Raw genomic sequence first — 26,533 nt, 5'->3', positions numbered from 1 at the left:
ACATTGTTCATTTTCATAAACTCAAACTTGTATAACTTTTTTTCTGTTTCACTTTCATAACTTCATAATACTTCACTTCAACATTAATATGGCAAATGTCTTCTTTAAAACAAGACCAACCATAGGTCTATATTCCAAAGCATTCTTGAATTACAACCATTTAAGTTTGAATAGTGATTTTCATGTCTATGCGAAAAAAGGGGGAGTGACAGTTAAAGGGTTAAACAATGTTAAACTATAATATCTATATCTATAATATCTAAAATATAATTTATATATAAAAACTCTCTTACAGTCCAGTCACCATCAGTCGCGATGGTCGCGACTCGCACGTATTTTCATTTAAACGTCACTCACTGACGTTTTCCTAACCAGAAAAAAAACCGATTGCCCTGCTCTGCCTCTGATTGGCTGGTACTCATTGCCATCTGGGTCAGAGCCAATTAGAAGCAGGATGTGGGTGGGAAAAAACTCTGTGTATAGGGAAAGGGGAGAGACAGAGGGAAAAGGCAAGACAAACTCCTACGTTTAAATAACATATAGAAAATATCTGCTTGACAACGAGCTGAGAACAAGCCCAAATAAGCAACTACACTTTAGAAACAAGCCCAAAAAAAGCCGCGACCCGCGACTACCAATATTTGTAAGCGACTTTACAGAAAAACAAGCCCAAAGTCGCTTATAATAAGCGGACTTGGCAACACTGATTCCAGGTCCAATCAATGAGCCGGGCTGGGCGGGGCCGGGGTAGCTTGCAGGGCGGGGCGTGTTCGGTACGCCATGAGAGTATCGCCATTCGAATCGTGGGTTCTGTATCGCGGTTCTTCGGTTTGGTTCGAATATCGTTACACCCCTAATAAAAAGAAACATCAATTTTCTGAATAAAATACATTTCATAGGACAATATTATACTTAAACATTTTAATAAATTATTAATGTTAAAAATAAGTTGTTAATCTAATTCATTATTAATTATCAAATTTAATTGATTAGACATGTTTTATTGAAATTTTAATAAACAAACAAATTATTTCAAGTTTGTTATAATAAAAGCATTTGTTCAACCAAAAAAAAAAATCCTGTTTTCATTAATTTATCTGTCATTTTAACTGATGATAATAATAATAATACCCATAATTTAATAATACAGTTTATTTATTTAACAATTGATTAATACTGTAAACCGTGATATTTTCTGAGACGTTACCATACTGTGAAAATCTTATACCATTACAACCCTACACGGGGGGGTCCCCCACCCCACCCCCGCTGTTAAAAAAGTAACTCAGTAACTTTTACTCTGAGTCAGTTTTAAATGAGCTACTTTTTACTTTTACTTGAGTAGATTTTTAGACCGGTACTTTTACTTGTACTTAAGTAAAATTTCATTGAAGTAGTAGTACTTTTACTTGAGTAGAATATTTTATTACTCTTTCCACCTCTGACTAGCACAACCCATTTGCATTAACACACAACATAACAGCATTTGCATGCGGCTTTGATGCTGACTACAATGCACTGCTCTTGCAGGTTGAGCTGTTTGGATAGCTTATGGTTCACTCTCTGTGTCCTCCAGCCTTGTTTGAGCTCGTAAATTGGAGGGTTGTCAATGTGTTTGTATATGTAACATAATCAGCTGCCCTGTAGCCTCAGGTCTACAGTGCCATCCTGCAAAGCACTGTGGGAATGAGAGAGACAGGGAGGTGTCACTGCTGTCACGGCTGCTGGATTAGAATTGGCTGAATGTGTGTGGTAGATTAGGGTCAGTGATGACGAACGTGGATCACAGGCTTTCGAGAGGGTGTGTGTGAATATGATATCAGCTCAGAAAGCTGTTGACACACAAGTGAGTTGTTAGTGTGATAATGCCCAAAGTTTAATCATGTGACAGTCTTAACGTCTTTATGAGGGCAGCATATGTCCTAAAACAGACGAAACAAACGCACATATTAGCGCAGTAATATAACAGTAATATCCATCATGTGTCCTTTCACACGTCAATAGGTCCGGATTTTGCAGTGACCTGTAATGAGTGGTAATCGGTTACTGTTGACCTTTATTAAAGCTGCTAAAGGTGAAATGTGTAGCTAATTTTTAATAAAATACTTTGGTGACACTTCATTTTGATCGTCCAATTTAGATATTCTTCTAAATAGGGATGCACCAAGATTTTCATCAAGGATGAAATGGTTTTAGAGGACCAAAATCAGTGACCGGAACAGACGTTTAATTAGCGCTTCTCCGTCTATCTCGTGCACACAACGTGGATAAGCATCAACCGTTAAACACGTCAGCTGTGTGGACACTAGCACTGAACTGACAATATCAATTCCTTGATTTTAATCTGTAATGATATAGTTTCTTGAATCTAAAATATTTTGGTGTGCTGTTTTCAGTTGATGCAACGCGTGAACAAAACTTCACTTAACATTTGTAGCACATCCAATTACTTTTAATATGAAGCAAAGTCTCAACTTAAAAAAATTCTGTCGATTTTATTACAAAATTCAAACAATAAATGGTTGTTTTGGCACACTTTAATACGGCGTGACAGATCGTTGGAGCAGCAGCACAGATCTCATCGCATCTTTATTACTAGTTACAGCACGAAATAAACATGGGTGAACACCAGAAGGTATGTTGAAAAATACATTACAACTTACCGAAATGAATCCTGCCTCATGTAATTGCTCAAATCAGTGTTTCAAATAAAACAGCTTATAGGCTATATTTAACGTTACATTTAACTCAAAGTTTTAATGTCCATAAACTAGAAACTCCTTTTTTAGCTAGAAAAAAAAACCTTTTACTTATTTTGCTAAATATATACACTGTATTACACTGTATCATTATATTTTTACTCAACCTGTTAGGGATGTCTTCATTATTTAACAAATGTTTTAATAAATCTGTCATTACAGTTTATTTTCATTCAAGCTGAAGTAGAAACAATTCTGTTATAAAAAAGTTGATAAAAAGATAAGAAGTCATCAAAAGTAAACGTTTTGTGGAATGTCAGTAACCAAACATTTGATGGGCTCCATTGACCCATAGTATATATATTTTTCCCATGCTATGGAAGTTAAAGGGGTCCATCAACTGTTGGTTACCCATATTCTTCAAAATATCTTATTTTGTGTTCAGCAGAAGAAAGAAACGCATACAGGTTTGGAACAACGTGAGGCTGAGTAAATCATTTTAAAATCTTTTAAGTACTTTAAGTAATCACTTTGAGGCACAAAACAATGCACTGGGGCATCAAGGTTGGTCCCCTTCTGAATAAGACAAATTGACATTAGACAAACCTTTGTTACATCACTACTGTAACTTCCTGTACTTTGGTCTGCCTCAAACTACAATCTCTCGCCTCCAAGTTGTTAAAAATGCTGCAGCGAGACTTCTGACTGGTACAAAAAAAGAGAGATCACATTTCTCCTATCCTAGAAATTTTACACTGGCTTCCGGTTAAGTTCAGAATCGATTTTAAAATTGCAGTTTTTGTGTACAAGGCGCTATCCGGTGCTGCACCAAAATACATACCGGTATGTGACCTTCTGACTCTTTACTAGGGGTGTCACGATTCTCCAAATCCTCGATTCGATTACATTTTCGATTCTAAGGTCACGGTTAGATTCGATTCTCGATTATTATTTTTTTAAGCACAGGTTGCTGTTGCTCCTAAAAAGCTGACATCAGTTCATCGCAATCTCACACATCTCTGTTATTATCAGTGAAGCTGACTGCACAATAAATCTTTCATAATATATAGCCTACACTTTGTTTGTTATAATTAGAGGAGTCTAATAGGGATTATATAATAGGGAGTCCCGCGAATCTTTTTATTCTCCCGCACACACCGCGCTCGCACTCGGCCATCAAATCTAGTCCCGCGCCGCACTCTATTGCGTTGGGAGTGCACGTCTATAGATCAAGAGCCCGGCCCGAGGATAATGACGGGAAATATCGGCCAAGTTCGGGCTCGGGCATAGAATCCAAGTTAGAGGACTCACAGCCTTTCAACACGTGTGTTTTTTTCCCACGCCGTGATGAGTCGTTCATGAACGATCCGTTCATTGCCTCTGTCACGCGACAAATGAACAAAAGACTCGGAAGGTCAAGTATTAATGTTCCCTATAAATTACTTTTGACTGCATTATAATGATTTCTTAATTCAGAATATGATCAAGATTTCGTTGGATGTGTTCGGGGAATTTGCCTGTTAAAAGTAAAACATTTAAAGCCCCTGAAATGACTAGAAAAAAGATTAGTTAATTTTGATGAACGAGATTGAACAATAGAGTCAGTAAAACGATCCGAACTTTCCATCACGGGCGCGACATGGGGGCGTGGCAGTATTGACGATTCCATTTTTTATTTCGATTTTTGAGTTTGTGAATTAATTTCGATCGATTTCGATTTAAAATCGAAATCGTGACACCCTTACTCTGTACACTCCCCAAAGAACTCTTAGGTCTTGTAATCAGCTTCTTTTAACTGCCCCACGCTTTGGCTGTAAAACCAAGGGTGGTCGGGCCTTCTCTTCCGCGGCACCTAAACTCTGGAACAGTCTGCCCCTCGCTGTGAGGTCTGCTCCGGCATTATCTAGCTTTAAATCAGCTCTTTAAACTTATTTATTCTCTCTGGCTTTTAATTAAGTTTCTTTGATTGATTTTATATGAATCTATTAAATGGATTGTGTCGAGTCTAATATGTCTATAACTGTCTTCTGCCATGTTTACTTCGATGCCTTTTAATTGAATATTGTAGTTATGAACAGCACTTTGACGCAACTCTGTTGTTTTTAAATGTGCTATAGATATAAAATTTGACTTGACAAACTAGAAACCATAGAGAGATGTAAAAGTGTTCTATCAAGTGCGTCATTTGGGACATGGCCCTGATCTCTCATTATGCAGTAAAAGATTAAAAACCATGAAAATCTCGTAATGTTGATGGCCTAATCAATGGAATAAAAAAGTCCTAAACCACATTCTCTCAGAGAGAATCCCTCTCGGAGTTGAATGGTGTCTGTGATGTCAGTATGCTGTGTAGTGGGCGGTAGGTGAGAGTTGCATGCTGGGCGTCAACACGTGTGTCACAGCCGTGAGTTCTAGCTAAGCCATCTGCTCAACAGTTTAGGGTGGTGGTTGGTCCTGTAATCATGGCCAGTCTCGGTGTCTGTCTGCGTGTGTGCAGATCATGTGTGTTACACAGATAGCAAAGGATTAAGTGTGGCCACTGTAACATGCTGCCCTGCTCCTTTCATACCTTTTACAATTAAACTCTTAAATGCATGCAAACACAACAGTCTCGTGAATCAATTATAACATTTCAGATGGAAATATCCCAAATCACATACTTTATATAAATCACACTAAAAATGTACTTCTATGATTCCACATACTACACCAGAGACCAGATTACATTTGTTTTTAAAATAAAAACAGTTTCAAAACTTTACTTCATACAATATTTTAGAGTAAATGTTTTTGAGAGCAGAAAAATGCCTCCATCGTGTTCAATGCCATATACAGTCCTTCCAGAATAAAGGGGAGTTTTTTTGTGATTGTTGCAGGCAAAAATCCTTGATTATGCGGCACGTTTTCTTTAAAAAATGCGATGGAATATGCGGGACATTTATGCAATTTTATGCGATGAAATTGCGGGAACTTGCAAAAACTGCGGTTTGATGAAAAAGAGAAAAAAAAGGGATTCCCCCAACACCTGGTTCTCACTAGGCTACTACCTTATTGTAAAGAGTCATTTCTTATTACTTCCTATGATAAGCAAGCATACTACATCACAGAAAGTGCCGGGAATATTTAAGTTCTCATCTTGTTTTATTTCAGAGCTTAATAAACACACGGCTCAAACTGACTTTGATGAGTCAAACAAGTTCTGTAGCTTTACAAAACGGATATGCTACAACTTCTGTAAAAATGAATAATTAAAATATAAAAAATTAAAATGTGTGCTTCCTGTTTTACAGCTTTTCGATGATGTTCACGTGGCGTAATTACGTCACTTCATTACGTTCCCATGGCAACAGGGGGAAATGGTTGCTCTTGTGTGAAGTAAATGCAACATTTTTCAACTTTCTGCTAAGACATATGTGACTTTTTGGCAACGAAAATGAGGGGATTATGAAATCATGCAAGGCCCCCATATTTTGCGCGGAAATCGGCAATTTATGCGGCGAAAGTACGGTCGTATTTGAAAAAAATGCGGCCTCCGCATAAATATGCAGACTTTGGCTAATTATACATTGAATTATGCGATCGCATAATCGCGTTTTTCTGGAGGGACTGCCATATGAAACATTCCTGCTCGTCCTCAATTGATTCACAAGCTATTAAAGAGATAGTCCACCTAAAAATTAAAATCAATCATTTACCCAACCTCATGTAATTCCAAACCTATAACTTTAGTAGATATTTTGAAGAACTCTGGGTACCACTGACTTCCAAAGTATGGACAAAAAAAACACTGTGACATTTCTCAAAAAAATCTTCTATATTCAATAGAAGAACATCTTTTTTAACAGCATGAGAGAGAGTAAATGACACAATTTTTTTTATTCATCTTTAAAAGATATTTTCTGGTTAGATTCTCAAACATAACGCTTCTCAAACAGCAGCTTTTAATGTGCTTTGTGCTCTTTCCACTCTAACACTTTCACAGGTCTCAGCATTCACTGATGATATTTATGACCAAACACAGCTGAATATAGACCAACTTGCTAACAATGTCCAGCAGAAAGTGCCTAATCACTACCAGCCACAACCCTGCGTGTTTCACATTTACAAAATAACAGATCTATCAGTGTTAAAAAAGAAGCTGTTGCAATTAGAAAAATAACAGAATGAAACAATGAGACGATTATACTAATCACTTGACAAATACATCTGATAATGCTTTTCTAATTACAATGACACGCGTGCTTAGGCTAATAGCAGACCTACAGTGAGCTGCCAATTATGTCAAAGACCTATAAAATCTACAGCAGCCCAAAAAGCCAAAGTACATTTGTATATCTGTCTTTAGCTAACCTCTTGGCTTATTCTTGATATTGCCAAATACTTTTTTTTTTCTCTCATGCTGACTAAAACCATTACGAGTATCCAACTTTCTGTAGACTGGCTGCACCTGCTAGATTAAGTGCTTGGCCAACAGCAAATGACATTGGGCTAGAATTTTCCCTTCTGGCTTATAGAAACACAAACATTTCACAAACTCTTCATGGTTTGGCAGTAGGTGAGTGTGTGAATCCAGCCAACTGCCCTTACATAAGTTTCGTGACATTTTACATTAAACCTGCACAACTGACACTAGCGTGTAAACATAAAACCAAGTTGTAAATGAACCTGACTAGCAAAGGCAGGTTTGTAACATGGAGCAGTCTGCTAACCATGGGAGTGTTTAGGCTAAGTCCTCTGCGGTCAATTTAAGATCACACAAAGAAGAAAAACAGCCACACACTCGCAGCTGCGTTTTTAAATTTCTACACCAGCGCACAAGAACAAACCCATCAAAAATGGGATCAAGTAAAAGGCAACGACACACTATTAAACTCAAACACAGCAGAGACACACAATAAACAGTGTTTCAAGACTCAAACAAACATACCGTGTGTGTGTGTGTGTGTGTGTTCATGCATGAAGGAGACTTCTGGATGACTATCTTCAGGGTTGGCAGGTTCATTGATGTACAAACTCTTACATTTAAATACTAGTATTTCTGTATTCTTCATCTAATAAGGCCCTTCCACGTGACTTGTGTAAAAATTCCCCAATGCGCTAAATCTATCGCTCTATGGAGTGGAGAGCAAGTTGTGCGCGGGTCAAAAGTTGCATTTAGTGGATAGTTACATTGAATGTCCTATGCAAATGAATGCATAGTAAAAGCCTCCTTTTGTGGCTCTATCTGCAATGCTTTTCATGTGGAGGTCGAAGCTGTGCATGATACTGATAAAGAGGTGCATTTAAGCCCTGAATCTGATTAAAATCTGAATGCTCATTGTGTGAAAGGGCATCATGTGTCATTTTTCTTCTGGCTTGTGTCTGCAGAAAAACTCCCACAGGGAAGTTTTTCCAAAGCTTCCCAGTGGTCAACTAAATCTACTCAAACACGACACACACGGACACTTAAGCGTGTTTTATGCTTCTGCGTCGAATCGACGGCGTACCCCCGCAGACCCCTCTGCGTCGCAGCGAACCCCTCCGCCGTAGCTCGACGTACACCTCCAAAAAATTGTAACTACGCGTCGAGTCGACGCAGACCACAAGGGCTGTGATTGGTCAGATGCACCGCGATGCAACTCAACCTGACGCAGAACCATAAAACGGCCACGACTCCGTAGGAGTGACTGCGTAGCTACGCCGTGGAGTTGACGCAGAAGCAAAATGAGGCCTTTATACACACACAGCTTCTGTCAGGAACCCAGCAGACTCAAAGATGTTTCTGGCAGAAGGCCGCACTCCAACCACTGTAAGTGTATTTATTAGTGTAAGCCATAGGGTCAAGCTGAGATCAGGACATGTGTCCGCTGGTACAGGAATAACAGTCTTTGGCAATGAGTAGTTACCGACATGACTACCGTACTTTTAACATCTCTAGATCTTGTAAAAAAAATTTTTTTGGTGTTGATTTGTAATTTTGTAGTCAAGTCATTTATTTCAACCCTTGGTCTCGACGTAGATCTCAGAGAGGTAAGGCGATCAAAATGTAGCTTTACTATACCGTTGTCAAGCTACGAATCCCAGTTTAGTAAGTAAAAATGCTAAACTTAAAATGAACATGAAACAGAAGTAACAAGCCATATTACTTTCATAATTTTAAGAGTAAAACAAGATATCCGTTGAGAAAGGATGTTGGGAGTAGGGATGTGCCCGAAGCTGAATATCTCATTTGGAAAGGTATTACGGAAAATTAATAACGCATTCTACGGTGCCCAAAAAGGGACATGGTTAGGCTTGCTTTTCGATTACATCAGATATCACTTCTCACGTGACGAGAGAAAGGAGCGATAACTGACAGGACGATGGCGGAGGATTTGGAGCGCAACAGATCCTGACTGTCATTGACAAATATCTTATCTATAATGTGCAGTCAGTACCCAGTATACCACCGCTCCCTTAACACAATGTTCACGAATTCGATTCAAAAGCAATTTTAATACCACGCATATTAACAGCTGCTCCCTGATGCCCTCAAATTATATACAATAGAATTACCCAACTATATAATTTCCAGAGAACACAGAAGCATTGAAATATATTTTTTTCCTCCCATCTCATGTACATCTCATTCACTATGTCCCTTTTAGAGGACTGTAGAATGTGTAATTTCCTATTAGGCTTCGGGCACAACTCTTGTTGGAGACTTTGTTTTATCCATTAGGAATGGATTGGATCATAAAAGATGGCAATTAAATACCAGAATGATGTCAATTAAGACTACATACATATTAATTTGCATCTTTTAATCTAAGTTGTGGCCGTCTGTCAACACTGAGATGCCTTTTTTTTTGTCCATTGAAAATGTTTTTTGAAGATGCTCTCCCAAGTGGATAAATTTGAAAACGCTGTGGGAATTGAGGTACTTGAAAACGATGATGCATGTTTAGTCGTGTGTTATATATTGTACCTATATATATCTGTACTGGAATTGTTGTGTCTGCTATTCACGTTCATAGACTTATTAAAGATACAATTTCCTTGGTACAATCTTCATATAACAGTCATAAAATATGGACAATTGCATTTTAGACCCTGATGGTGATTTTGAGTGTGACCTGGACAGTGGTGGAATATTTTGCTAATAAATGTATCGTGCCAGAAGCATGGTGTGAGTAATTTATTATGTCTGATCTCTCAATATTATCTCAGTGAGCTTTTATTCTGTTTTAAACATGAACAGTATGGTGACTTTCGCATTAGAGGAACGTTTTCATAGTTCCTATAACTATTGGCAGAAGTTCCTGCTTTTTGGCGTGTTCACACCTCAGGAACTTTAAACGATTTTAGTTACAGGAACATTTTTTGAGGGGACAAAATAAGCTCCTACTTCAGAGTAGTCTAACCCAACACAACAGGAGCTACCAGTGATGCAAGTGTACATTGATTGGCTGAACGCCGGCCATATGACACACAGACACTCAGTTATTAACACACAGTTTACATGAACTAACTCCACGAACATGGGAAACAGCGATATGGACTGACTCAGAAGTCCAAGCGCTTCTCAACTTCCACAGTACTGAGTTGTTGACATTGTTGAATGCGGCTGTCGGACGGCTTACGTCACTTCAGAGTTCCTAATAATGGTATGAATGCAACCAGTAATACAGCCCCGGGGGATCATTTAGTTCTCGGGGGACCGCCCTGGTGACTAGTTCCAATAACTGAGTTCCTGCAACTACCTGGTGTGAAAGTCCCTAATGTGGACAAGCAACTTCTGGAAAGGCTAGAAAATGCTGGTGTGTACAAAGACCATGTTTCGAAACGAAAACGTCAGTTTCAGATATATCCGGACTAATGTGGACGTAGCTAATTAGTCCTCTTCTAAAACACTGACACACGCTTTTAAGGAGGTTTTTGACTGGGATGTGAAAGTTGAAGTCAAGTTCACCATGGTCATCCTATCCCAATGGTAACTCTTCTTTTTCTAATCTGTCCTTATTATTGCCTTATTACATTAATATTAATAAGCATTAAATGAGCATGTCAGCTATTGGCAAGGCTGCATTACCTACTACAGTAAACTACAACTATGCCTAAACAGTTATGGCAACTGGTTAGCAGCTTAAAACAAAGAGAAAAAAACCACGTGCCCTAGTTGACAGCCAAAAAGAGAATCCTTTCAGGGGCACAGCAAGTTACTTTTTCTTTGGAATCTTGATAATGAATCTTGCACAATAAGATCAGAATCATGTATTAAAAAGGGATAGTTTGCGCAAAAAAACGTTTACTCAGAAATGAAATCAGACAGGTTACGACATACAGTGTATTCTAGGCTGTGTGTTCTACTTTATACCCTACATATATTTCCTCCATCATTTTCTTTCTTCCTCATAACCAAGACAAGCTGGTCATAGTGGCCTCTCCAATTTCATTCATTCATTACTCATTAGTTTTAAAGTAACTTTCCATTCTGCTATTGCCACAGACAGTGTCTCCTTTGAGGAGATAACAACTAGGAGCTCAAACATGTGGCTGAAGGGAACACCTCTCATGACAAATAATGAGACTGGAACAAGTAGTTGGTCAGATCAATCAACTATGGCCCTGTTTACATCTGGTATTAAGATTTGTTATAGTCAATCAGATCACAAGTTGACAAAGCCAAATACAGGTGTAAACGGAGCCTAAAAATTTTTGAGCTTGTCAACTTTCGATCACTTCCAGGGGTAGTCAAAAACGCTTTAGAACGGATTGCTTTCATAGTGTAAACGCTCATGTGGTCGAATATTCAAACAGCTACAAAAGACCGTCTACTCTCCGCCTACTGACCTAATGCATGAACATTATGGTTTTTAAGACGAAAAACGTGTCAAGCTCGATGTTCCCTCACCATTCCTGATTAATAACACGCATTCACAGCGTTCGCAGTGGTCTTGTGACTATCAGAGCAGAAACAAAAGCTGCTGCTCTCTGTGTTTATTTCATCCATTATATTAAAGATTTGAAAAACCCCATACATTTAACTGCCCATAGACCCTTCCCTCAAAAAAATCAGGACAGAAGTGTTTGAAAGTGGACAAAAGAGACGGATTAAAACACCAGCTGTAAACCGGAATGTGTCTCCCTCGTCTACTTGTGATCCGATCGACCAAAACGCATCTTAATACCAGGTCAAAATCAGGCCAAAAAGTCTAATAATGAAAATGTGAAAACTGCCATGAGGAATGGACTCATACAGTTCAGGCTACATCTTTGTCGAACATCAAATCATGCGCTCAAACAAGAAGCATTCATGCCAATGCCTTTGAGAAAAGTAGGTGTGGTGCATTTATGAACAATTTATAACTTTATAACAATGCAGCATCAGCAGAGAGCCAGCATTGGGTTCAGTATGTCAAGCATTTATGGATTCCACAAAGGTGTTGCATTACTATAAGAATGTTCTTCAAGATGGTGCAAGCCAGATGCCATCATGATTTCTTCTGCTAAAACCTTTAACTCATAACTTTACCTGGTTCTTCGGCTTATTTCTTTGAATAATGGGTTTTCTATAGCCTCTGCACAGTGTTTCCCCTACCATTATATAAGGGAGGCCCCCCGCCCTCCTAACGGCTCCCCCCGCCCCCCTTGAAGGTCAATTAAATTTGATTTGATTTTCTTTATAGTGCCAGATTACAATTTGTTGTTTTATTAAACAAACTAAATAGCCCTTAAGTAATATTTTATTTATCTTCTTTCCACGATGGCATGTCTTTTCTGTCTGTGTTTGCGCGTTTACAATTATCCCAATGAGTGCGCACACTCGCACACAAACAAACACTTGCGCGGGCGGTAATGCACTCACTCTGTGTGTGCGCGTTGCGGGAGAATAAAAAGATTCGCGGGACTCCCGCAAACTAGAAATATCTTTGAATAAAACATATAAAACTAATACATTTTTATTAATCTGTTGCAGAAAAGCAACAAGAAAAACTAAAACAAAATAGAAACGATTTGCAGGCCAGAGTTTCTTTTTAGAACATGTTTGCAGCGTTGAGCGATGTAGCCAATCACAGACATATGTGTTGATTTCTTGAACGCAATGGCCAATCACAAGCATTTAAGATAGACTCCCCTCACCGCTCAACACGGACTTTTTGTTCAGTGCTGAATTCTGTATGCTGGCAAATCCTCTAATTATAACAAAACAAATTGTATATACTATGAAAGATTCATTGTGCAGTCAGCTTTATTGATTATAACAGAGATGTGTGAGATCGCAATGAGCTGATGTCAGCAAACATGTTTTCTTTTTAGGAATTATTAAGGGAGCGCACTTTGCGCGCAGTCATGGCAAACCATGCACAGTATCTGCTTGCTTTTATGTTATAACCCAAACAGTGGTTTGTGTGTTAATGCTTTAATAATGAAATTTTTTTGTATATATAATTATTTTTTTTTTTTATTATACTTTTAAATAATTTATAAAATGCAGTTATTCATTGCAGCCGTTAAAAGAAACAAATGAACACCATGAATCCTTTAAGTGTTTGTGTCTGTCAATTTCCCCCCCCCCCCCCCCCCCCCCCCCCAAAAAAAAGCTGTAAACCTAGGGGGAACACTGCTCTGAGAGCATCTTTTCATTTTGTTTTTGAAGTTTCCGTTTCAAGTGTGTGTGTGTGTGTGTGTGTGTGTGTGTGTGTGTGTGTGTGTGTGTGTGTGTGTGTGTGTGTGTGTGTGTGTGTGTGTGTGTGTGTTCGCTTGAGTAAATATGCTCAGGAGCCTGAAAGAGTGGGTAAATTTTAAAACTAGTCTTAGTAACAAAATCCACATTGAACTTAAACATTTTGTAGTACACTGGGACATGAACATGATCAATAGGAAGCTTCCGTATTTAAGTGGAATAAAGCAGCAGTAATAAGACAAAGTGCTTTACTGTAACACGTTGCATTACAGTGTTTATTATTCAGAACTTATTTATGTACAGTAACACTGCATTGTAAAGTGTGCTCAGTTATTTGAAACCTACTATGTTGGCATAATAATGTAGACTAACATAGCTTCGTGCATCTTGGTCTAAAAGGGTACTTTGTATTATTGGTTACAGACAACCTACATACATATCTGTATTTAATATAGTTATTTACTGACTGACTTACCTTTAGTTGAAACGGATGGATCTCATTTAGAGAGTGTTTTCTGAGTTTTTTAGTGAGGGTCTTCAGCATTCTGCCCTTCTTTGATTGTTCTCAGCTTTAAGATCACTCCTTCAAATTACAGATTCCTATCGGATTCATAATTGGTTCGATCAGCTCTTTCTAAGAACAGTCAATGCGTGTATTCAGAGATGTTCAGCTCCATGCAAACAAAGTCATGCTGAAACACAAATAAACAACGATCATGAGTTCCCAAAGGCAGAACAACAGATCTCCGTGCAGGAGGGACCCGGTCTGGTTTTAAAATTAAGTCTCATAACTTGATCTAAACATCCATCATTCTGATGAAGGTAAATTCTTTAAATCGAACTATTTAAGTCCTGTATGGTGTTGAATTGATCAGCGACAGTGACACTCGTCATCAAAAACGTTTTTAAAATCCAGATGGGTAAAAACAATGTTATTCTTACTCCAAACGGCAGATGGACGATGAAGCTAATGTGTGGGTAATTTACAACCAAAAAAACTCTCTGTAGAATCTCAATCGCATTCATACACGCACTCACTCACACATACACACACACACACACACACACACGTATGCGCACTACACATGCAACTCGCGCTATCTCATGCTCGTCGCGCTCTCTCATTGGTTGCTTAAACCGATGATGTCATTGCGTTCTAAAAGGAGGCGAGACAGTTACATCTTAAAGGGATAGGAAGAGCTTTCAGGGTCTGGGTCAAGTGAGATCTATCTATCTATCTATCTACAACCCCAAATCAGAAAAAGTTGGGACATTTTTTAAAATGCATTAAAATCAAGAATCTGTGATTTGTCAATTCTATTTAAACTTTTTTTAACTGACAAAAGTACAAAGTAAAGTTTTCCAATGTTTTCACTGACCAACATAATTGTATTTTGTAAATATGAACACATTTTGATTTTGATGGCTGCAACACACCCCAAAAAAGTTGGGACAGAGGCATGTTTACCACTGTGTCACTTCACCTTTCCTTTTAATAACACTTTTTAATCATTCGGGAGTTGAGGATACTAATTGTTGGAGTTTTGCTAGTGGAATATTTGCCCAATCTGGCCTGATACGAGACAGCCGCTCAACAGTCTGTGGTCATCATTGCCTGATTCTCCTTTTCATGATGGGTCATACATTTTCCATAAGAGACAGATCTGGACTGCAGTAAACAGGCAGGCACATCCCTTCTATGGTGCAGAGTGTCTAGAAACCACTCAGTTTTAGCATGTGCAGAATGAGGCCTGGCATTGTCTTTCTTCCCAGGAAAGATGTCATCTTGATGGCAGTTTATGTCTCTGTACAATCCAAATACATGCCTCCATGTCAATGGTACCTTCACAATAATGCAAGTTACCCATACCGTTTGCAATGATGCACCTCAATACCAGCACAGATGTTTGCTTTTGCACCTGTCGCTGGTGAAAGTCTGGTTGGTCCCTTTCGTCTTTGGGACTGAGAACTCGATGTCCATTTTCTCCAAAAACAAGCTGAAACATGGACTCATCTGACCACAGCACACATTTCCACTTTCTTCTAGACCATCTGAGATGAGCTCAGGCCCAGAGAACTCGCCGGCATCTCCACATAGAACTGATGTAAAGCTTTCTCCTTGCGTAACAGAGATTCAAGTGTCATTTCTTAATGCAGCGTCAGACTGTGTTCAGTGAAAAAGTTTTTCCAAATTACTCCTGATCACATGTGTCTGTATTTAACGGATTAACATGATGGTATCTTGTGCAATGCCATCTGATGGGTCAAAGGTCACGCACATTCAACAGAGGTCTACTGCCTTGCCCTACACAGACTGAGATTTCTCTGGATTCCCTGAATCTTGTGACAATATTATGGAAGATGATGAAAGGCATAAATGCTTTGCAATCTTGCATTGAGAAATGTGATTTTTTAATTGTTTGACAATTCTCTCAAGATATTTGGAACAAAGTGATGAGCCATGACCCATCTTTGCTTAAAAAGACTGAGAAGCACTTTTACACCCAAACACGATACCCTCAACTATTACCAATTCACCTGCTCATTGTGGACTGTTTCATAATAGTTGGATAATCTAATTTAGATAATCTTTTCACTTTTATTTGGTCTCTGTCCCAACTTTTTTGGGGTGTGTTGCAGCCATCAAAATCAAAATTTGTTCATATTTACAAAATACAATTAAGTTGGTCAGTGAAAACATTGGAAAACGTTTCTTTGTACTTTTGTCAGTTAAAAAAAAGTTTAAATAGAATTAACAAATCACAAATTCTTGATTTTAATGCATTTTACAAAATGTCCCAACTTTTTCTGATTTGGGGTTCTATACACACACACACACACACACACACACACACACACACACGTTGGGTCTCCATGTTGTATCGGGACCCATAGACGTAATGGTTTGAATCTACAAACTGTATATTCTGTCCGCTACACTATAACCCCTAACCCTACCCATCACACAAAACTGTGTTTTTTTAAATTATTATTATTTTTATTTATTTATTTCCCCAAAAAGCTTTGTAACTAAAATAAATAATTAAACAGTAGTAAATGTAAATGACTGCTTGTTATAGCCTATTTCTTGCATTTTTCTTTTACATGTGTCCCTATTTCCCTCTTCTCTATGTGGACACATAATGAGAATTGAAGCCTTATAACATCACATGGCTAAATAAATAAATAAATACCGAACCAATGGGGGAAAATACATAAGAGGCAATAAAAAATACTATTAAAAACATAATGTCTTAACACTATTTTAACACAATGTGATATCTCGCCATGTGGTTTTCATGAAGATATAGCATAACATCTCATTACAGCAGACCTGCACTTCCTACAGTTTTTCGAACTCGCTTTGGCGCATTTCTCAAATCATCCTTAATATTTGCAAAGTATGTGCATTCTCAAAACAATTTGTACAAACAGCACCACATATTGGATTACCTGCAAAAGCCTGTAACTGTAAATCTTTATTTCATCTCTCAAAAGTATTTATGTCAATGAACATATCAGTGCCATCAGAATGAAAATTCCTTGTGTCATTGTTCACAAACAAGATAGTCAAAATGCGTAGTCATGTTGCTTAGTCAATGCTTAGTCAAAGAGACTGGATAGGATTCAGTTACACTTTTACTAGTGGTCTGACAAAAAAAAAAAAAAACGTACAATATTATTGTGATATAGAAAAGGAAAAGAAATAAGGACACAAAGGCGACAATACAGCATTAGAAAGGCAAAGGGAAGACCCGTAGGCAGAACTGTGCTTTGCATGCAGCGCTATATGCTTGACAATTGAAGGTTCATGAGTTGCAACTGAGCTATTTCAGAGAACTGGTTTCTCATTGTTTGATCTACATTCTCTGCATTAGTGAAATCAAGATTCACCTGCACAATTCATCAGTTCATGCCACATTTACAAAAAGTCTAATAGAAATGTGTTGAAAATATGCTTGACAGTTTATGACAACTAGATCAACCATTTTGCATTTAATGACATACGATGAACTAATGACTAGATGTTTTGAGGGGTAAGACTATTGCACAAAGAACTATTTAATACATTTTGAGCAACATGGCATTTTGCAACTGATAATGTTGGAAACCGCAGACGGTTGTAGACTAAGCTATGATGTGCTAAGCTATGATGTGGCGGTTGAACAAGTAGTTTTGAGAATTTCATTTCTGATCTGAGAAATGCACCATACATGGAGAAGAAGGAATGTAGGAACGCAAAATGACCACTAGAGGACACTGTCTTTTTAAAAATGAATGTGTTGCCCGTGGCTTTTTGTCATGTAAGTCAATAAGACTGTTCATGAATCCTAGGCTTAATAGAGAACAGATGAAGCTGATTGCGGCCAGTGATCTCTGTTTGACAGCAGATGTGTATTGAAATGCATGTTTTGAGTTAGAATAGCCATGCCATGTTATGCATTTGACTTGTTCAGACTTCGAATTTGGAAATTGGAATTTGTCCCATAGGCTACTAATATTGGAAACATTTCCACAGGAGAATGATGGAAGATTTGACAGTGAGAACAGGACACCTGGCTCGAACTGCACTCTTTCTATTTACAGTAACATGCTGTTAAAATTTCTCCAACCGTAAACAAATGTAAACACACTTTCAATGTGATTAAAATATCATTAAAGAAATAATTTAGTTAAGATGATCTGAATTCCGCAGTTGGTCAATAGGAGGCGATGTATGACCGACCAGTGATGAAGAGCTCAAGCTAGAATAACAGGAAGTGTGTGTGTGTGTGTGTGTGTGTGTGTGTGTGTGTGTGTGTGTGTGTGTGTGTGTGTGTGTGTGTGTGTGTGTGTGTGTGTGTGTGTGTTCATGTTTTTCTATCCCGGTGGGGACTTCAACCTGAATGCACACAGACTCATGGGGACTTGTGTCACAGTGGGGACCTAAATAGAGGTCCCCATGGGCAAACAAGCTTATAAATCATACAGAATTAGTTTTGTTTGGAAATGTAAAAATGCAGAGAGTTGTGTGAGATGGGTAGGTTTAGGGGTTAGTGTAAGGGGATAGAATAATAAGTTTGTACAGTATAAAAACCATAAAGTCTATGGAGAGTCCCCACAAAGATAGTAAACCAGTGTGTGTGTGTGTGTGTGTGTGTGCGTGTGTGTGTGTGTGTGTGTGTGTGTGTGTGTGTGTGTGTGTGTGTGTGTGTGTGTGTGTGTGTGTGTGTGTGTGTGTGTGTGTGCGCGCGTTTAACCTACATGGTGAGGAACAAAATGTCCCCACAAATACAGTAAAATGTGTAAATGTTGACATTGTGGCCCCATTTTGTCAGCTTATAAATCATGCAAGTAGTCTAGTCTAATGTTTTTTGAAAATGTAAAAATGCAGAAAGGTTTCTGTGATTGTGGGTAGGTTTTGTGTAGGGGGAGAGAATACACATTTGTACAGTATAAAAATCATTGCATCTATGAAAAGTCCCCATAAAACATTGAAAATAACAACAAGCCTTATGTGTGGATTTTCTTTATAGGTATGTATATGAGAGACAGTAGACATTGTGTGTGTGTATGTGTGTGTGTGTGTGAGAGAGAGAGAGAGAGAGAGAGAGAGAGAGAGAGAGAGAGAGAGAGAGAGAGAGAGAGAGAGAGAGAGAGAGAGAGAGATCAGCACGGAAATAATGATCAATAATGCAAACATAAATCAAATTGCTCTAAAATTACAATTATGTCATTATACAGCTGAAGTCAGTTCAGTGTTGATTCAGTTCAGTTCAATGTGTAAAGTTCATCAGTTATGAAATTAGTTCAATTGAGTTATAAAGCAGTTCTGCAGAAAACAGTGATGTCCTCATCCAGCTTAGTTCAGTTCTTATCCAAATAGTCAGTGCAGTCAAATCAATAATATTGCTGAATATTAAGTGTGCATATATGGCAACAAAGGGTTCAGTTTAAGTAAGTTAATGTTTTAGGTATAATGAATAATACAGAATGTCAATGTTAATCTGTACTACACATACTAACATTTCAAGTACATTTGAGTTATAAATGAACATGAATTAAGAAATGTACACACATACAGTATGTGATTGTAGATTGAAGGAGAAAAAATAAATAAATCCAACATGTGACAAGAACATTTCACTTTTAGCCTGCTTATTAGTCATCATGCATACCCAATAAATGGCAACAACATCAAACAAATCTGTTGCATCCACGTCAGTGCTTTTTTTCTTCGGGCTCCCTTTGTGCCAAACAGAACTAAAAACAAACTGATGACATGTGGAGCGTTGTGACCTTCACACCCGTGTTGCAGAACACAAACGCTCTCAGCCTACTTGTCCTGAACGACTCTGACTTTCCAGGTGCGCTCAGCCCACACCACCCACCGCTCTCTGGACCAGTTCAACCAGTTCCTCCCCGAAGACTCTCACCCACTGACCCACTGGCGGAAAGCGTGGGCGCCGTGCGTCCCAGAGTCCGCTTTTAGAACGCCAGATGGCTATTTTCTTCCCCAAGCACTCTAAAAAAGAACAGAGTTACATAAAACTAGCACTGAATGCTGGTCCTGGAGAGATCTGTAGAGAACAAAGGTATCAGACAAGACCTTCAATCTGTGTTTCTTTTCTAAATAAAACAAGCGAATGTGTGAATTTAAAGCAGAGATGAGTCACTTTAAAAAAGATATTGTGGGCCATTGTTCTTGATGATGTGTGAATAAAATAAAATAAAAATCGAATGAAGAACAACGCTGTCATTTGGACCTAATGGCATGTGATTCAAACACTGCAAAACATTGGGTCACTTTTTCCATTTTAACACCAAAGTCAAATGTCATTCTTATTTATAGCACAAATCATGACCTCCACATGCAGTTGTGATATAAGTAGTTCCATGACTTTTGTGACATTGCTCGTGAGAGGAAATGACCATATCATCTTGGAGAACGTGTGGGTGTGCATATCAGCATATCTGCTTGTTCGAAGGATAAAAAATAAAGCAATGTCAGCTTTAGTGGTTAAAAAATGACGTGCAAGTTTGGTGCATATCACAAAAATAGAGTCCTGTTTTGGAAACTGTTGGAAAAATGGAGATATGACATTAAATTGACCTTCTGCTAAAATGATTCAGATCCAAACTGTGAATTTCAACATGTTCCAATGATCTTAGAGCAAAAAAACAGGTTTGTAAATCTATATATATATAAATCTAAATATAATGCACTCTGTTATTTAACCAATTTCAAGAATAGATTGTTTATCTAGATTGGTGAACCTGATTTCATCAAGTACAACATGTTCTTGGAACAACATTTAAATCAACCAATCAAATTTGAGGGACAAGTTTACAGTTTAGGCTTACAATCAGGGTTAGGTGCTTCTACAACCCCAAATGAGAAAAAGTTGGGACATTTTCTAAAATGCAATAAAATCACGAATCTGTTATTTGCTCATTCTTTTTAACCTTTTATTAGCTGACAAAAGAAACGTTTTCCAATGTTTTCACTGACCAACTTAATTGTATTTTGTAAATATGAACAAATTTTGATTTTGATGGCTGCAACACACCCCAAAAAAGTTGGGACAGAGACCAAATAAAAGTGAAAAGATTATCTAAATTAGATTATCCAACTATTTTGAAACAGTCCACAATGAGCAGGTGAATTGGTAATAGTTGAGGGTATCGTGTTTGGGTGTAAAAGTGCTTCTCAGTCTTTTTAAGCAAAGATGGGTCATGGCTCATCACTTTGTGCCAAATATCTTGAGAGAATTGTCAAACAATTAAAAAATCACATTTCTCAATGCAAGATTGCAAAGCATTTATGCCTTTCATCATCTTCCATACATAATATTGTCACACGACTCAGGGAATCCAGAGAAATCTCAGTCTGTGTTGGGTAAGGCAGTAGACCTCTGTTGAATGTGCGTGACCTTTGAGCCCTCAGATGGCATTGCACAAGATACCATCATGCTAATCTGTTAAATACAGACACATCTGCTCAGGAGTAATTTGGAAAAACTTTTTCACTGAACACAGTCTGACGCTGCATCAAGAAATGTCACTTGAATCTGTGTTACGCAAGGAGAAAGCTTCACATCAGTTCTATGTGGAGATGCCGGCGAGTTCTCTGGGCCTAAGCTCATCTCAGATGGTCTAGAAGAAAGTGGAAATGTGTGCGGTGGTCAGATGAGTCCATGTTTCAGCTTGTTTTTGGAGAAAATGGTCTCAGTCCAAAAGACGAAAGGGACCAACCAGACTTTCACCAGCGACAGGTGCAAAAGCAAACATCTGTGCTGGTATTGAGGTGCATCATTGCAAACGGTATGGGTAACTTGCATTATTGTGAAGGTACCATTGACATGGAGGCATGTATTTGGATTGTACAGAGACATAAACTGCCATCAAGATGACATCTTTCCTGGGAAGCAAGACAATGCCAGGCCTCATTCTGCACATGCTAAAACTGAGTGGTTTCTAGACACTCTGCACCATAGAAGGGATGTGCCTGCCTGTTTACTGCAGTCCAGATCTGTCTCTTATGGAAAATGTATGACCCATCATGAAAAGGAGAATCAGGCAATGATGACCACAGACTGTTGAGCGGCTGTCTTGTATCAGGCCAGATTGGGCAAATATTCCACCTGCAAAACTCCAACAATTAGTATCCTCAACTCCCGAATGATTAAAAAGTGTTATTAAAAGGAAAGGTGAAGTGACACAGTGGTAAACATGCCTCTGTCCCAACTTTTTTGGGGTGTGTTGCAGCCATCAAAATCAAAATGTGTTCATATTTACAAAATACAATTATGTTGGTCAGTGAAAACATTGGAAAACTTTTCTTTGTACTTTTGTCAGTTAAAAAAGGTTAAAAAGAATGAACAAATAACAGATTCTTGATTTTATTGTATTTTACAAAATGTCCCAACTTTTTCTGGTTTGGGGTTGTACTTCAGTGTTACACCTATCATTTCCCTCTGATTTTAGGAATAACTTATGGTTAGGTTTAGGGATAGGGATAGTGTTTCTGGTGGTTGCTTTCAGTCTTAAAAGGAATAGTTTACCCAAAAATCAGATTGAAATGAAATGTCTACAAATTTATAAAATTGATCCGAGATCAGGTAAAAATTATATAGCAGGGTGACAGACCGTCGGTCGGTCTAAGCTGTTGTCCCGAATCCCGAATCCGGCCCTAATTGTCCCGAACATTATAGCCTACTAAAGCAAAATCTTGAATAGGCCTAGTTATTGTCTGATAAAACATTAAAAACTGTCCGTGGAGGTTGAGTCGTCCTGCCGCCACCCCCGCCGGCTGCTCATTGGCTGCAGCATCTTTTTTGTTACTTTTTTTTAAGGCGCAAATTTAGATATGCATTGATAAGCTAATTTTCATTCATTCGTTTCGTGGACATGGCTGATGTACCGGAACCCCAACACCGCACTAAAAAGTTTTTGCACAGGTACCTGGAGGAGTGAGTGGGGAAGTATCATGTATCCATAGTAGGCCTAAAATTGCATAGTAGCCTACATGAAGCAATAGAGTTCAACAGTGCCGTCCATTTTTTCAGCGCCGTTAGTTCCGGAAGTATTTTTTTCCATTAATTTCTCCCATAGGGATTTCAAAAAAGTCTTTGTTAAAGCGTTATAAGCCATGAACCAAACCAAGCAGCTACAAGGAGAATCACAACACTACAATATTTGAATTGAAGCAAAAAGGTATTTGAAAATCAGACAAAAATACAAAGGTACAACAACTACAAGACTGTGAACTTAATGGCTTTAGTGAGGGAAATAACTACAATCCCATGAAGCATTGCAAACAACATAATCAAATTAAAATGTGTTGATCTTATATATAGAAACTATACATATGATGCATATATATATATATATATATATATATATATATATATATATATATATATATATATATAGATATATATATATATATATATAGATATATATATATATATTGCAAAATATGCAGATATATTGAAATATTTTGAGAGTGTAGGGAGAACGACTTGATTAGTACTTCATGGGAGTGGGCGGAGCTAAATAGATCTTTTGGTGTGTTTTGCATATTTCGACTCTCTGATTGGTGGAATTTTTATGTACAGCGTCATGGGTAATGTATAGTTGTCACCACAAATTCTGCTGTTAAACAATTATTTATTTATAAACTCAGTTGAATTAATGGGGGCTGACGTCTTTTAATAGAAGCAAATACTATCCATTAAAAACCGTCACAGTAAGGCTGTCTTTAAAGGGTTATAAGTTATTGTTAAAAAGCAACTTCACTAGGGAGAAAATGAATGGATTTTTACTTCTGGAACCTGACTGTTGCACTCTATTGTTTTGTACCATCAGTCTTAATGAAGTATGAAATGAAGAGTATTGAACTCTTCAGTGCACTGCATTCGAACATCTTCAAATCATTCTCTGTGGGAAGTGATGCCTTCACAAAGTCAGACCCTACGAGACCTGGAGAGCGGAAGCAATACAATCAGAGGTGTTCCAGTGACTAATCCACGGCTGGGTTTATGAACGCTTGCATGTGTTTGGGGTGCTACTTCCTGCGTAACCTTGGTATCCGTTGCTAGGTGATAGATGGAGTGGAGACAGAAGGTGTCAAATTTGACCTCAGAACAGGATTTAGCAAATGGCTTCTATTTTTTAAAAATGTTCTATTTTTGTCCTAGATGACAATTTTGTTCTTCTTAAAACATTTAGTTTACTTGTAGACATACTATATAGGCAATACTGAGTTTGCCATCACCTAGAAAATAATGTAAAGATTAAAAAGGATATGCAGTGATTAGAATCTGACTCAACTTTTAGTTTATTGAGTCACTTTATTATCAGCATTCGCTGTTTTCCACCAAGCAAGCAGCTTTTCCAGAAGAATCTCAGTTTCCAGCAGTAAGTGTCCTGATCTTGTTTTGCCCTCCCTGTTTCTTTCATTCATTCATCTTTTCTCTCTTCCTCCTCTTTCTCCTCGTGGCAGATGTCAGCGGCCTCAGTGGGAACAGGAGGCAGTCCATCCCACTCTCGCTTGCGTCACGGAAAGGAGAGAGGCTTCCGAAAGTGGAAGACAGATGGGAGAGGGATCCATTGATGAGAAGTAGATCCACAGACTGTGAGTGAGGCGTTTGGCACTCTTGTGCTAATGCATTAGTGAGCGGTAATGTGAGAGTTGTGGGCATAAGATGCAGATGAGTAATGCAAAAAGAACATTTATTCATCTATTTTGTGGGTATTTCTTATTGAGTATAATTTAATTGTTACTTAATACAATTAAAGGTAGAGTAGGCAATTTTAGAGAGGCTAGCAATAGCGAGCTAGCTTTGAAAGCATGAGATGCTACCCTCCCTTCAGAGCGTCTCCAAAGCCACGCCTCCTCAAAAACACATGACCCCTCGAAGCAGAGTCTGCAAAGAGACATGAGTTACACCATTAAATTACCTCATGTCTCAAAGCACATAACTTTACATTAATAATGAACGTAAACAATTTAAAGCGCTCTTACTTGTACCACCTGACTGCTGCATATTCATTTTAGCGTTGATAGTGTTGACATAGAAACGCATAAATCCGAGTCTGAGGACGTGAACAGCTTCGGGTAGAACGTCACAGGTTTCCATCTCATAATGACGGTTATGACATGGCAAGAACGCAGCATAAGCTCGTTGTTTTGGTTCAGGAGGAACTGTAAAAGTGACTGCTGTTTGTTTGTGGCTCTCGGTGACTGACGTCTGTTTACAACTCTGCATAGCCTTACGCACTGATGACGTGTGATGTCTGCAAGCAGGTGTGTGGAGGTATAGATATACATGTTGAAGGGACATTGTATCATTGCATTCTAACCTTTTTTTGGTCCTGAGACTTTCACATTAGATATATGTGCATTTTTTAATATTTAGTCCACTCCTATAATTGATTGCTATCAGGATGTGAAGAGAGTTTCAACCAGTATAACAAAAAGTCTTTATAAAACAAATTCTCTACTTTAATCTTTAATCTAGGTCTGTCCAGGGTCTAAAGAACGAATTTCAGTTAATTTCTTTTTTCTAACCTGCAACCTGGGAAAATACATTATCATCAGTGCTTAACCAATCATGGGCTGAAGGCAGTGCTTTCTGCGGTAAAATCTAGTGATATTTTTCTTTGCAGTAGTATTCTAAAAAATGATTTCCTGAAATGCTTTTGTTCTAATTCTCTAAGAAACCTGTTCCATATGGAAGACTCAATAAGAGGGTACAACATCATCTGGTTCCCTGAATTGCCGTCACCATGGCAACCTGATGCACATCCGTATGACATCACAGCCCACTCAGTCAATCTTGCAGGGACAGAATGTGATTTGAGAGAACACTGTGTGTGTGAGCACCTACAGTCTACAAGAGTCTTTGACCCATTATACATTTATATATATATACATATATACACATATATATAATAGATAATATACAAAATTATAGTCAGAAAATTATTTCTTTTCTTTTAATATATATATATTTTTAATGAGACATATTAAAAACCCCCCAAAAAGTTTGAATATGTTTGTTTGTTGAGTGTCATATTTGATCTATGAGGCATTTATGGCTCATATGATATAAGAGAATATGGAGCTTGCAGAACCTGATTTCACCAAGTACATGTTCCTGATCAACATCTTAAAAAAATTCGTATGAATTCGTACAAATTAGCCACCTCGTAAAATTTGTATGAATTGCCTTGAGATCGGGTTGGTATAACAGATGTGTGAGGCAAAACATATAATACAATGATGATTACACATGCAATTTTACCTGTTTGAATTGTCTTTATTCATTAAAACTGCAGCAAAAGATCTCCTTACAGCGCCATGACACTTATATTTACTTTTTGAAAAACATAGGCTTTATAGGATTAAATCAAGCTTAAAGGAAAATCAAGCTTTTAATGTTGTTTACATGTCTATGTGGTGTTTTTAATGTGCTTTAAGACAAACCATGTAAATTCATAAGTCAACACCATTGCTGAGTATTTTCTCTTTAAAACTGCCGATCTAAAGACAGTCTCAAAAACACGGTTTGAGATCGACGGTGTTTCTGACGTCACAAACTACCTTGTAACCAATCAGGTCAACGCGCCGGCGGGCTTTAGCATATCATAACAGCGAACTAGCAGGAGAGTCTCGAGAGATGCCAGGTTATCCCGGTATATA

General features: G+C 38.1%; 1 protein-coding gene across 1 annotated transcript in view; it reads right to left on the bottom strand.

Moving 5' to 3' along the window:
* LOC143746504 (uncharacterized) overlaps positions 1 to 14,420 on the bottom strand; it is a 42,489-nt gene extending 28,069 nt beyond the window's left edge. Inside the window, exons 1-2 of the mRNA XM_077238335.1 lie at positions 14,287 to 14,420; positions 13,820 to 14,036 (exon numbers count right to left, since the gene is read on the bottom strand). Of these exons, the coding sequence (XP_077094450.1) occupies positions 13,820 to 13,888 (69 nt within the window). The 5' untranslated portion in view covers positions 13,889 to 14,036; positions 14,287 to 14,420. The remainder of the gene's footprint in view (positions 1 to 13,819; positions 14,037 to 14,286) is intronic.
* Between the last annotated feature and the right edge of the window lie 12,113 nt (positions 14,421 to 26,533).

Source organism: Siphateles boraxobius, unplaced genomic scaffold, assembly GCF_051911475.1.
Source record: "Siphateles boraxobius isolate OS27281-9 unplaced genomic scaffold, OSU_SipBor_1 22, whole genome shotgun sequence".
In the NCBI taxonomy this organism is placed as follows: domain Eukaryota; kingdom Metazoa; phylum Chordata; class Actinopteri; order Cypriniformes; family Leuciscidae; genus Siphateles; species Siphateles boraxobius.
The sequence above is the reverse complement of the archived record's forward strand: the minus strand, read 5'-3'. Positions and strand labels throughout refer to the sequence as shown.